Source organism: Chaetodon auriga, chromosome 20 (genome assembly GCF_051107435.1).
Source record: "Chaetodon auriga isolate fChaAug3 chromosome 20, fChaAug3.hap1, whole genome shotgun sequence".
NCBI lineage: Eukaryota > Metazoa > Chordata > Actinopteri > Chaetodontiformes > Chaetodontidae > Chaetodon > Chaetodon auriga.
In genome coordinates, this window is record NC_135093.1 from 18,572,606 (window position 1) to 18,585,732 (window position 13,127).

Below are 13,127 nucleotides of genomic sequence, written 5' to 3' on the forward strand. Positions count from 1 at the left end.
TTACAATACCATTACTGTCCAAAATGTAAGATATAACGTTACACTTTGGGTTTTGTGAGAACTTTCTTAACAACTGTTCTAATATTACAGCAAAATCAATATCGTTATTATCATTGTTGCATATTAATGTAACACCGTAACAATTCAGCGTTTCGTGTATTACATATATCACAGGGTAGTAACGGGCGTACGGGTAGTACCCGTTTGGTTCGGTTAAAACGTTTGGTGTTTGTCCTTTTTCCAGACAGTGCCTAAAGGCATCATTTTTGCGTATATCGTCATCAGGGAAGCCTCATCTGACGAGATTCAGTGTTCACATAGATGCTGTGCACGAATGAAACGGTATCTGTTGAAGTGGTAAGAATTAATATTGTGTCATTTTGGGGTTGTATCTAGTCGGTGGGTGTAAAAATGTGCCCTAATTCACAGTTAAATCATGAGACTGTTTTAATATTTTGACTATTATATGTCCCTAAGAGTCCTAGCTAACGTGAAATGACTTGGTTCCAGGCTAACGTTAGCTAGCTTTAGCTTTTCCTTCCACTTGGATAAGTTGGTCATGTGTGGTAGCCAACGTTACCGTTTGGACTGAGCCTTGTGTCGCTGCTTGACCATGGCTTTGCCGTGGCACAGTCTGATAATTGGCACTATCAAATATTGGCAACATAATTTTTTTTCTGCCCTTTTCTGAAATTATTTCTATAAACGGGACTTAAAATGTGATATTAATCTCTTAACATAGAGAAATTAAACTCTTGAGTTACATTACTGTCATTATGTGGTACTGGTGTAATATATCGATATGGTGGATTTCTGTCACATCATGATCAACCTCTTCCTTTTCTTCTTCTTTTTCCTTAGAGGTGTCAGCTCTTTCTTCAGAAATGGAGTCTCAGAATTCAAACCTGACCTGCATCATATGCCTGGACCGTTTCCGAATCCCTGTAACCATCCCCTGTGGTCACACCTTCTGTCAAACCTGCATCACCATGTACTGGGACACCAAGAGCAAGTCTGACATCGGACCTCAGTGCCCCATCTGCAACGAGAAGTTTGACACAAGGCCCATCCTCAAGCGTAATGTGTCCCTGTCAGTCCTGACTGAGGCCGCAAACAGCAGCGGCCCCTCCTGTAGAGAGCTGCTCATGCGGGGGAGCGAGGGAGCGAGGGCCATGCTGCTGTGTGATCGCCATAAAAAGCCACTGGTTTATTACTGCAGGCAGGACAGAACGTCTGTGTGCTGTGAGTGCGGCATCTCTGAGTGTGAGAACCATGATAAGGTGTTGTTGGAGGCAGAAAGGGAAAATCAGGAGGTATAGTAATACAATGCCACCACAACTGTCCATTGTGACTATGTAAAGCCTGCTGTCTCAATGTGGTTATTTTTTCTTTACAGCTGCTGCTGGAAAGGAAGAGTAAGGAGGTGGGGAAACTCATAGAAGAGACGGAAAAAAGTATTAAAGACCTGGCGGAGAATATCAGTCAAGCGAAGGTGAAGCTTTCTCACGTGAAAAAGCTTCAAGGTTTCACTATTCTTCAAACAAATTTGTGTTCCCAAATTCTTCAGAGTGGCCATATGGTTCTGTGTTTTCCATCAACAGGTGACTCTTCAGCAGACCTCCACCTGGGTCAGTGTCAAGTTCTCCACCCTGATGAAAATACTGGCTGAGAAGCAGGAGGCTGCAGAGCTCTTTATTGAGGAGCAGCAAGAAGGAGCCATCAGTGAGGCGGAGGCGCGGCTAGCTGAGCTCGAGGAGCACTCCAAGATACTCCGAGAGAGACAGGGACAGATAGCAGCTGTACATCACCTCTCTGATACAGAGCTCATCAAGGTCTGTACCCCTGCACTGTCATTCATCTGGCTTCCATGGAAAGACTGTACTGTAACTATAGCCATGTTTCTGTATTTTTATGCACATTCTCAAGTATCGCGCTGGAAATGGTTGATTGTAATGAGTTTTTCTCATTCCATAAGTAATGCTTTGTCTCACAAAATGACAAACATGACTTGGAGTTTACACACTCCTGAAGTCAGAGCCCGCTGAGTGTGTTCACTTGCTTACTTATGGTGGCAGAACAGTTTTGCATTCACAGGCTTTTTAACTGTGCTCACCCTTGTTTACCTGGCGAGCTAAAACCAGCTAAGGGTCAGTTGGTTCGTACTGCCTTCTGTAGTTCACATATGCTGCGTCCTTATTTTTCTGTAATGCAGGAGAGTAACAAGCACAAACACTCTGAGTGTGAAACTCACAAGCTGTTCTGGCAGATTCACAAGACTGAAAAAGAACAATAAAGAAACAATGAGATATCCGGAAAAGGACGCTTTTCGCTCGGTGCTGTGCTGTAGCTGCCTCAGAACAAAGACATGGTTCAAAGCAGCTTAGTGTGTGAAGATTTTCAGCCGTCTTGCACATCTGACCACACCCAACAGCCGGGATGGAGCATTCAGTAAGGCAAATATTTCCACTGCTAGATGGCAGCAAATACAGCATCTTTTGTGTTGTTTCTGTGACTTTCAGCAGCTAAAGGACACAAAATTTTGCTGAAGACATGAGTGAAACTAAGGGAATTACTTCTCGTGGCTTTGACAGCATTGTTTCTGTAGAAGATATTTGTTGTACTGGCCTGTATTACACTGAGAGGTGTTTCTAATGAGCTGCCCACCACAACTTGAAACTCAAATATCAACGTCCACTCAGTCATCAAGGTCATTTTTGAAATGCATGTCTCCTCACAGGAATCCATGGTCATAGAAGTTCCACGTCTCAAGGATATTCCCACAGATGTAACGCCAAACCTTCAAGATCGATTGAATGGTGTCACCGATGTCCTGTCCCGAGTCTCCAAGCTGGTGTCTGAGGACTTAGAGAAAGCTGTGAGCACTGCTGTGGGTCAGGACAAAGACGGTGAGCTGACTCTGGGACTGCTGTTTCCTCTGTAGTAATTATTCTTGATTTGCCAGCAGTCTGTTCTCCGATCTTTGCTCTTATATAAAGCTTGTCAATGGTCTCCAGGTTCTCCTCAGGATAAGAGGCCGATCCTAGCTGTGGTTCCTAGTCCAGCTGCTCCGTGCCACCCTGGCGGAAAGGAAGGCCTCAGCGCTTGTAAGTCCTCTCTAACATTTCAGACTGCGTCTTTGCTCCAAGTATTAACCTGCTCTTCTGGGTCATGATAAATAATTTGCAAACATGCAGCAGGGAAATAAGCTTCAGCACTTGGATGACATTAATTCGGAAAAATGACGATGAAAAAGGTCACACGGTGCATTATTTCCACAGAAAAGACTGAAGACTGATGTTAGCTAACAATGTAGACATCAGTTCCTGCTTCAATCTGCCTGACTCCTTCCTGCCTCATTACAGACCGATGCTCACTGACCTTTGACCCTCGCACGGCCAACGCGCACCTGTCCCTGTCCCAGGAGAACCGGAGGGCGGAGCACCTGCCCTCTGGGCCACGCCCCGTCCCAGCCCATGAAGCCCGCTTCGATCACACCTGGCAGGTGCTCTGCTTTCAGGGCTTCACCCGTGGACAGCACTACTGGGAGCTGGAGGTGTCCAAGCCCTGGGCCTACCTCGGGGTAAACCACCGTGCACGTTCTGTTTGGACACTGTTAGCTTTGAGAGCAGCTCCTGAAAGTTGTGATACTCAGGAAGATTAGCCAAGCCAGTTTGAAGAGGAACCACTACATGATTTTTAATGACTTCACACAGTATCTGAAAGTAGCTGCAACAGTAACTGCATATCAAAGTAGTGCTTAATTTACAGCAGCAAATTTAATTAAAACTAAGAGAATACAGCCAGGCGAGCAGCTCTGTGAGGGTATACTGAGGCACAGGGGTGCTTTGAGCTGCATGCTAACATCAGCATACCACCGTGCTCCAAATGACCATGCAAACATGCTGATGTTAAGCAAGTATAATGTTTACCATGTTAGCACTAATCTCAAAGTACGGCTGAGGCTGATGGGAATGGCATTTTTATGATTTTCATATTTTTTCATAAAGCAAACTGTTGGACTAAATCAAAAAATGTTGACCTTTGTGCTGCACGCAGTCCACCCACATCCTCTCCAACTCCTCTTGACAGGTAACCTATGAGACCATCCCCAGGAAGGAAAAGGGCAAGAGGTGCATGGTGGGTATGAACGAACTGTCCTGGAGCCTGCAGCTGGACGAGCACCAGCTCAGCGCCTGGCACAACGGCCGTCGGGAGACTCTGGCCGGCCACTCCCAGCACAGCCGCATCGGCATGCTGCTGGACTACGAGGCGGGGACGCTCACCTACTACGGAGACGGCCAGACCAGGCTGCATGCCTTCCACTGTGCCTTCACCCAGGAGCTGTTTCCTGCCTGCTGGATTGGAGAGGGGGTCAGTATCACCCTCTGCTCCACATGAACGGACTCAGAACGAGAAGCGAGGAAGCACTATCAAACATGAGCACTAGCTGACTCATAGAGGATCCCCCTTAACCATTTAGGAGTTTTTTTAAAATCTTTTTTCTTTACAGTGACTGTGTTCCTACATTGTTTTAATCAGAAGACCTGACTGTGATGGGCTTTCTGCCCCCAATCTATACACCTGGCTTTGGCTCATTCACATGATCTCCTGCCACATGACAATAATGTAGCTGAGGAAACGGTCACAAACTCTAAAGGCCCTGAGGGTTCTGATTTGAGGACGGCACTACTTCATTCTAGTTTGTTATTTTCTTCAATGTCTGAAATAAACGTCAATTTTAAATAGATACCTGCTTTCAGGTAGGAAAGATCTTATCCTCAACTGTGTATGACAGATTGTACTACATGAAATGTCCTTGTTCTACTGCAAGGCAGTACACATGTATTACAGGAGGGTTACAGACTCATTATGAAACACAGTGATTCAGAAAAGCCACATCCATACTGAGGCCATGCTGCTGTATGCTGCATGATTAGTTAGACAGCAGAGTGTTTCTGGGGAGCAGACGAGCACAGTGCTATCGGTTTCTCTATCATGTTGTTGTGCTGGACTACAACTCTTCCTGCATCATTTTCAGTAACCCCTAAGTGTTGTAACACAGATTTTCGAGTGTGGCACTTGCACTTTGGCTGGTGTTTAAAGGGTGTCAGACCTTAGGGTGCTTTGAAGAAACAGAAGCCATATGTTGAGGAATTGCATAACTTTGTAGTATCACCCCAGCTGTCTGAGAGTCCAGTTCTTCTGGTTATACTTGAATTTTGAAAATTTAAATTTTTAAGTTCAAGTAGAGACCTCGAGAAAAAAAAAAACTTATACACATTCATGCACAACCTTAACTAGTGTTCTTGGGGAATATGGGAGCCAGTTCATAATGTGGTACCTTCAGGGCACAAAGCCTCTGAACAGAAATTAATTTTATGCGACATCATCTTGTTTAAAGTACAATTCCCCTGCGCCCTGTTGTAACATAAGTTATGTAGGACAAACCAAATCATCTTTGCGGGCTGTACATTACTACTGAAAATACAGAACTGAAACGGAGTGCCATTTTTTTTTTTTTTTTTATCATCTTGGGATCCTTTGAACGCACTTTGAAGTCACCCTGCCTGTACAGTCTCAAACCTGTGACGCCGATCGTGTTGTGATGGAATCTACTGTACTGTACAAATGGTTTTAATGGGCTTTGGCCTTTTTTTAAAGAAAAAAATGATGAGCACTTAGAGGGCATACAGTAGCTGTGACCTTTTGGAATGTTGAGGTACTCGAGGCTCAGGACATCATGCATCAGTCTGTGGGAAACAGCTGTGGATTTGCACAAGTTGCCCAGAAGCACAGACGAGGACTACTGACTCTGAGAAAGGAAAAGCACATTTCAAGAACAACATAACCCCTCCTGCTGACTCTGGAAAATGTTTGTTAATTATCCTAATGCAATATGCTATGTTCAAAGTGGAATACCCATCAATGTGTGATATAGCAATAGAAAAAGACAGTTCTGTTTCACATGAATCAAGATCCATTTAATAAAATCCAATCCACTGCATACATGCACTAGTTGAGATCATGCTTTGTTTTTCTTATTTGAGCCATTTTACATTAATTATTCAATAAATTAGTTTGAAATAAATACAGAGCTTAATTATTATTATACACACAGCCATGACAGAGCAAAGAGGCGCCTGATGCATAGCATTCTGAAAGTGCAAAGAATCAGCCACAGATGTGCCACAGATACAGTATATAGATTAGTGACCATAGAGGAAGGAAGAGCAGAGGCTCAGATGCTGAGGAGCGCACATCAGATTTAAAGACTGATCTCAAACTGGAGAGTTTAGATCACAACCACAGAAAGTAAAAACAGTGAGAATCCTCCAGCGGTCTTGTTCGCTTGCTGTGATGTTTAATGTAATGTACATTAGAAGAGTGAAAAGGTGAAGCGCGCTGGCGGTGAGGCTGACCATTAGTGTTCTCGAACGATCTGAGACATGACAAAACAGGAAGTGACATCACTGGGTGACTGCTCTGCTCTTGTACATTATAAAGATAATCCCTCCTGGCAGTTCGTCCCTCTCTGCTCTAATCCAGGATCAGGGATTGACTGCTGGGGCTGGACGCTGCTCTAATCTTTGTGGTCGTCTCATCCACTAAAACATGTCGAAGCAGACCGGGCCATCCTGCAATCTGCCCTCTTTACAAAAGCTAGTTTTCCTCTAGGTTAGTGTTCTTGAGAAAATATTGCATTTCTTTAAAAGTCTACATATTAAAAGCCTGTACACACAAATAATAGAAAAATAAAACACTGCATTCAGCTTGCCTCTGAAGAGATTAGCAAAGTAATTAACATCATCCAATTCAGTCTTGTTTCATAGTCAGTCATAGAAAATTATAAGTGAACTTCACCGCAGAGCTGGATTTAAAGTTTAGGGTGGCGGTATGATTCTTGGGACACCAGCAAGGCAATGAATGCTGAACTAGCTCGTCAGGTTACAAAGTTTTTGTCAGCTAAATTGAAAAAAAAAAAAAAAAAGCCCCAAATCCTGACAACTTTGGTCAGAACAATCTTCTCGTTTCTCTCAAAAATTGCTACCAATACTTCTGGTTTCATCAAGTAAAGGTGCTTCTGAGGAGAATGATTACAATATATGAATCATTAAAAGGAAGAAAGGCGAAGACAGGAAAGTGATGGAATGAGAAGAGAGTGAAACCAAAAGGGCAGAGTTGGAAGGGGACCAGGACGACGAGAAAGCGGGAATAATGTTAGAAAGGAAAACTCTGGCCGTCCTGATGTCCAGTTAATGGAATGAGAAACGAGGTGATCGAGTAGGATGGAGATTAGAGGGGACAGAGAGGAATGAGGGCGAGATCCCACATGTCTACTGGTTCTTCTTGTCTTCTGGAGGAGAGTAGGGAGGAGGCTTGTCCTGTGGAGAGGGCAGAGTTAAGGTTTGAGACAACAGCACTGCACAAAAATCCATTCTGAGTACGGTAAAGGCATGTTTACACATAACACGTCACCAACAAACTGCTAGAAAACTGATGCATTGAAAGGGTTTAAGTCTACTGCGACGAAGATGAGTTCAACACATTTCTGCACCATATAAAGGACAAGATGGCAGCAAATATGCCCTGGAGACATGGAGAAGCTGTGCATTTAGGAAGTCACGCCTGTTATGGCAAGTAGATGTGGCAGTGGACATCTCAATTGCTTGAATAATACAGTAACTGATGATTGATTATCAAAACAATCAATTATGTGTTTCAGTGAAATATTTTCAAATAAAATTAAAAATATCACACTCTTAAAGGTAGAGCCTGACTATTTCTTTTATCAGCCAATGTGGGCCTATCATAGATCTATTACAGATCTTTGTCACAGGTGTTTGATAACCGCATTTGAAGCATCAGGCTTTTTTTTTTTCTTTTTTTTTAACTCCTAATATCAGTATCAGCATTTGCTCCAATAATCAAGTGTCGGTCAGGTTTTAGAACAAAGCAGCTGGTCGCTTCACTGGAAACAATATGAATGAAATGAAAGCATCATAACTGAGTGGAGCAACATTACAAGCTTACCTGTGGCAGGTACACATGTGTAGGAGGCAGTGTGGCACAGCTAGCACTCGCTGCTGCCTCAGCTGCTTTGGCCTCCGCTGGGAAAGAGATGGACAGGCCTTCATTAAATGTGGATTTACCATTAATCTCTGGGCTTTATGAGATGACTGAAGCTAATGGAGCCTTAGGTACAAAGGATGGTGTAGTGAAGAGGGGAAAGGGAAAAGCAGGAACATTAAGCAGCCATTATTCTGTGGCTTCAACCAATAAAACTGACCACTACTATCTGGAGTGGAGGGATTTTTTTTTCCTCAATTTTTCAAAATACGTACCGGTCAGTACATACCAGAATCACCTTCCAAAATCTATCAGATTTGCTGACTGTTTCAAGGCTTCTAAATACACATGCTAATAGCCAAAGGCTATTCTATTCCCAAGGTAAGTTTTTTGAAGCACCTCAGAGCCAACACTTTCTTCACCTTTTCATGTTCACCTGCAGTGAGCTAGAACAATCGCCACCGAGTGACAAATCACTCAGAGACAAGCTGCTGGAGAAACTCACCTGCTGCTGAGGAGGGGAGGTCTGGGTCATGAGGGGGCTGCTGGCCCAAAGGAGCAGAATAAGGAGGAGGAGGTATGTAAGCTGCAGAGGCATCAAACGCTGGGGGGTTGGGGTAGAATCCACCTGGATAGAAGAAGCACAGAGTTGCAGGTTAGACAACCTGAAGTGAACACTTTCACAAGACTCAAAAGAGATTTGAATCAAGAATTCAAGGTGATAATGATAACAATAGCAATTATTGCAGGCCCTGCCTGGTGGAGGAGGGTTGGGGTAGGAGTAGCCAGGTGGAGGTCCAGCAGGGTACATTCCATTAGCGGGGGGAGGAGGGAAAGCGTAGGCCCCGTTGGCCATGTAGGGGCATCCACCAAAGCCAGACGTCACTGGCTGACCTCTTGATGCTGCAAGACATAATACAGGAGGAGAAAGTAAAAATGTGGAAAATGGAGGGCAATTGGCCAAAAATGTACTATGACAATAATCTTATGATAGCTTTAGTGTTGATCTGTAACCATACCCTGAGCTGCCACCTGCAGCATGTACTGGCCAAACTCTATAGCTCCTCCAGCAGCAAAGACAAACTTGAACGTAGCGCTGCCTTCCCAGCCGCCTGTTAGACAGGTAACACATCCATGTGGTTACTAAGTGCTGAACAAACCTACTGACACTGAACACTGCATATTCATGTGTACTCTCACTGACACACAGTGACACACACTTAAACACGTACCTCCAGGCTCTGCGCTGACAGTTCCCTTGATGTAATTGGCTCCCAGTACAGGTTGTTTGACCTCACAGCCTTTCATCAGGTAAAAGGGCATCATGAAGGAGCGCAGTGCATCTCGTCCTTTAGCCAGAAAGATCACCTGGGAGAGCACAACACCATGTCATCAATTTCCCCCTTTAACCTTATAAGATCAGAGTTCTGCCGGTTGTTGCATACTCGCTGTCAACAGTGAGAGCATTGAATCAGCTGTGGCTAAAGTAAGACTCTCTCACCCTGTATGGAGTTAGGTAGATGCTGCCCTTCTTGCTCTTTCTGAAGGCTTCAGGCAGACTGTCAGCATCACAGAAAACCAGCTCCACGTTATCATGGTTCATCAACACACTGGGGACAGACAGAGACCACAGTTACAGGACATAACACGACCAATTTGATGATTAAAAAAAGAACATTTTTCTATGACATTTCTATTACATTTTATTATCGTGTACAAAAAATACAAATCTGCATTATCTATATGGGGCTCTGTTTGATTAACAGTATCAATCAAGCCCCCACTTTCATAATCTTTGACCTAACAGCTAAACAAGATGAGATCAAATGGGATGAGCTCATTGGGTCATTGTGCAACTGCCCAGTTACCAAACAGGCTCATCAGATGCTTTCAGTAAATAGTACTGTACTGAAAGGATTAGGCTTACATGCCATCTAGTGACAGGACTTAATACTGGTTCTGGGTGAGCTCTAATGGGTTTAACGTGACGGTCCAGCATGTTCTAGAAGAACCCGCCGCTGATGTCAATTCATGTTCTGTGGTGACAAAAGAAACCTTTCAGATCAGAGCGAGTGCAGATGGGGATGACAGTGAGCAATGCATCAGCACGACACTGCTACAGTAACGTTTCTCCCTCGACAAGTTCGTCCAAATATAACGTTTAGAACAAGTAAACATTTGGGTAATCACTTGTGAATCCTGCAACGGTTGACTGCAGTGATGATATAACAGGTTGAAGGCCACGTTTGGGCTGCGAGTCTCAGACCCGGTTCCGTAAATGCAACGCGAATGTTTCATTAAGACCTATGTCGTTATAAATATCATTGTAGCGCCGATTGCCAGGTAACATTCATGTGCAGATGTGTCGGACTGCACTGATTAGGAGCAATTGGTCTTATATGTAATATACCATATGGCAGGTTGTCAAAATAACATTATAAGGACTGCTTCACGGTGCTCGCCACCGCCAACACAACGCATTTCTAGTTGTATGCAAAATGCGTTAAGCTAACATGCTAAAAGTTGTCATTTCAATGAAGTTAGCGTCAGTAAGCTGCTGTGCTTTGAGTATTGGTTAGAAATGTAGAATTCGAGCGAGCACATGGCATTTTAAGTATCTTCACCAGTTCACTGGGCCATCTTTTTGAGTCTTTCTGTCTAAATGAGTTGGCTGCGACCTCCTCTGCGGAGGGAGCGTGAAACTTGTCTGACTGATACCTGCTAGCTAACGGCTGGCCCGCTGCACCCGCCGCCGTTACCTTTCACTGTTGTTGATGATGACTCCGCCGGACTCGGAGTTGTTCTGGTTCAGCGTCATGTCGACGGGCCTCCAGACTCTCCGACGACAAAAGGACTAAAAGCTGCGTTCCTCTATCAGAAAACGTATCTGCGGGCCTCGCTGCAGCCTAGACACCCTTTCCCTAAGAGACGATAGCGGCTGTTGTGATAACGCTGATGGTTTGCTGTTGCACCTGCTCTTCCGCCTTATGCGTGAAACGCCCACCACGTGACGTCACCAATCCTCGAAAATGTGAGGTGTTTACTGGAAACAGGAGAAAGTCAGAAAAGTGGCTTAAAGAGTGAAATAGAAATACCATATTATTATTATTATTATTAGTAGTAGTAGTAGTAGTAGTAGTAGTAGTAGTAGTAGAAGAAGAAGAAGAAGAAGAAGAAGAAGAAGAAGAAAGCATGGACTGACATTTTTGCCAAGAACAGAGGCACTACAAATGTGTTTAAACTCAAGGTTAAACACTATTTATGTGTGTTAATATATGATATCCATATTTCTCTGTATTTTCTTTCTATACATCCCATGCATATTTTATTTGTTCTCACAGTATTTTGAATGTACACACTGCATGTGCTCTACATGCTTTTAAAAAACAAAAAAAGAGAGGTAAAGTCTTACATGAGATTTAATCCCTTTAACCCTTTAAGAATATTACGCAAAATGTATCCTTGTGATTTGCATCTGTATATGGACAATTGTACATACCAAACATTTCTATACTTAGAGTGTGTGTGTGTGTGTGTGTGTGTGTAAATGCGCCTGTCTTCACTGTATATCTGCTTATAAAGCTGACTCTTATTGCATGGTGACATTTCTTCCGGGCAGAGTGAATCCCTTCCAATTACTGCACCAGATGAGTCTCAGGGCAGCACGACCATATTAAACCAAACAGAGGTGCAAAGAAGTACTTCATGCTTAGCAAATGCTTTGCCATAAAAAAGCCAAGGGTCATAGCAGTTGTTGTTGTTTTGATGTGTGATTTCCTGTACATACCCAGTATGAGGCATGTGCCCCATACAGTAAGGAACGGCGCTTCTCAGAATGAGTCAAGGAAAGGAGAGTGGTCAGGTTGCAAAAGTACCCACATGCTTACGAAAGATACGAAAGATGCAACAAGATGCAAATTCATGGTGTGGGCTGGCAAACAATAGTGGAGGTCTTTGTCTGTCTGGCCCTCTCTTTGTCTCTCTGACACACACACACACACACACACACACACACAGAGTTCCAACAACAAAGCGGTGAAAGAGTGAAATTGACTTTTTTTGTGTAAATAAAAAAAAAAAAGTTACAGTAGGTTGTGTAAATGTCACATTTAGCTCAAACTGATGGGTCAAATGTAGTAGCTACTCACTTCTATGTAAAGTACACAGGATGTAATGTAACTTTATTGCTTAAGTGTACAGTTCACATGCAGAAGAGGCCATCAGGCACTGACATCATACCTGAGCCTCAGACATACAATACAATATATTCATCAGCTAATCTAAATTCTAACGTGCGGCAGCACTGCACATAGGTTCTGTCACACAGTACAGCTCATGTCGTTCACGTACACAGACATGCCTCGCGTGACTACAATCATGTTTGGCTCATAATTAAAGCTGAAACTATTTTAATTCATTAACTAGTCAATCAACATAAAATTCATATTTATGTTAATTATTTTTTTTATAATCAAGTTATTGTTTGAAGTCATTTTCTTTTAACAAAAAATGCCACAATTTTCCTTCTTCTTCCTTCTCAAATGCAAATATTTGCTGGTTGTCTTCTTTTATGACAGTAAAATTTGATATCTTTGGATTTGGGACTGTTGGTCCAATAAATTAATCAGTTTGAATGTATCAACTTACTATTTTCTGATATTTAATAGACCAAAAAAGGTATGAATTCATTGAGAAAATAAACAACAGATAAATGGATAATGAAACTAATCTTAGTATGCTTTAAATAAACGATAGATTAAAATGTCTTTTACACCATTATTTTCCCATAAAGAGGAATTTATTTTGCTACTCTAAACAGAATTTTGACTTCACATTTACTGTATATATCTACTGTTTCTTTTCTTTTACATCAATACTATGCTTACAACATAGCATATACAGATATTGGTGTTCACTCCATTTTTCATACAGGCCTATAAGAGAAAAGTCAACTTTAGGTACAAACAAAGTGAAATTGTGTGTGACAAGTGATCATATTATATCTTAAATATGTCTCTTTGGGGTAGAAGACTTTCACCAGCTAATCTTGCATTCTTGAG

At 42.8% G+C, this 13,127-nt stretch overlaps 2 protein-coding genes across 2 annotated transcripts; one reads left to right on the forward strand and one right to left on the reverse strand.

The window, feature by feature from the left end:
• Nucleotides 1-261: 261 nt before the first annotated feature.
• On the forward strand, nucleotides 262-6,081 carry trim65 (tripartite motif containing 65). The gene is made up of 8 exons (XM_076759826.1): nucleotides 262-357; nucleotides 862-1,313; nucleotides 1,397-1,492; nucleotides 1,602-1,832; nucleotides 2,738-2,906; nucleotides 3,015-3,104; nucleotides 3,363-3,580; nucleotides 4,090-6,081. Exons 2-8 carry the CDS (start codon nucleotides 885-887, stop codon nucleotides 4,396-4,398), a joined length of 1,542 nt encoding a protein of 513 aa, XP_076615941.1. The 5' UTR covers nucleotides 262-357; nucleotides 862-884; the 3' UTR covers nucleotides 4,399-6,081.
• On the reverse strand, nucleotides 5,955-11,065 carry wbp2 (WW domain binding protein 2). The gene is made up of 8 exons (XM_076759827.1): nucleotides 10,827-11,065; nucleotides 9,569-9,677; nucleotides 9,300-9,435; nucleotides 9,087-9,179; nucleotides 8,824-8,970; nucleotides 8,573-8,695; nucleotides 8,032-8,108; nucleotides 5,955-7,382 (listed from the first exon to the last, which is right to left on the reverse strand). Exons 1-8 carry the CDS (start codon nucleotides 10,883-10,885, stop codon nucleotides 7,335-7,337), a joined length of 792 nt encoding a protein of 263 aa, XP_076615942.1. The 5' UTR covers nucleotides 10,886-11,065; the 3' UTR covers nucleotides 5,955-7,334.
• Between the last annotated feature and the right edge of the window lie 2,062 nt (nucleotides 11,066-13,127).

Coding starts and splice junctions, on each gene's coding strand:
- trim65 (XM_076759826.1), top strand. CDS start 885: ATGGAGTCTCAGAATTCAAACCTGACCTGCATCATATGCCTGGACCGT. Junction 1,833..2,737: donor CTGATACAGAGCTCATCAAG/GTCTGTACCCCT, acceptor GTCTCCTCACAG/GAATCCATGGTCATAGAAGT. Junction 2,907..3,014: donor TGTGGGTCAGGACAAAGACG/GTGAGCTGACTC, acceptor AATGGTCTCCAG/GTTCTCCTCAGGATAAGAGG.
- wbp2 (XM_076759827.1), bottom strand. CDS start 10,885: ATGACGCTGAACCAGAACAACTCCGAGTCCGGCGGAGTCATCATCAAC. Junction 8,109..8,572: donor CCTCCCCTCCTCAGCAGCAG/GTGAGTTTCTCC, acceptor TCTCTTTCCCAG/CGGAGGCCAAAGCAGCTGAG. Junction 7,383..8,031: donor CACATGTGTACCTGCCACAG/GTAAGCTTGTAA, acceptor CCCTCTCCACAG/GACAAGCCTCCTCCCTACTC.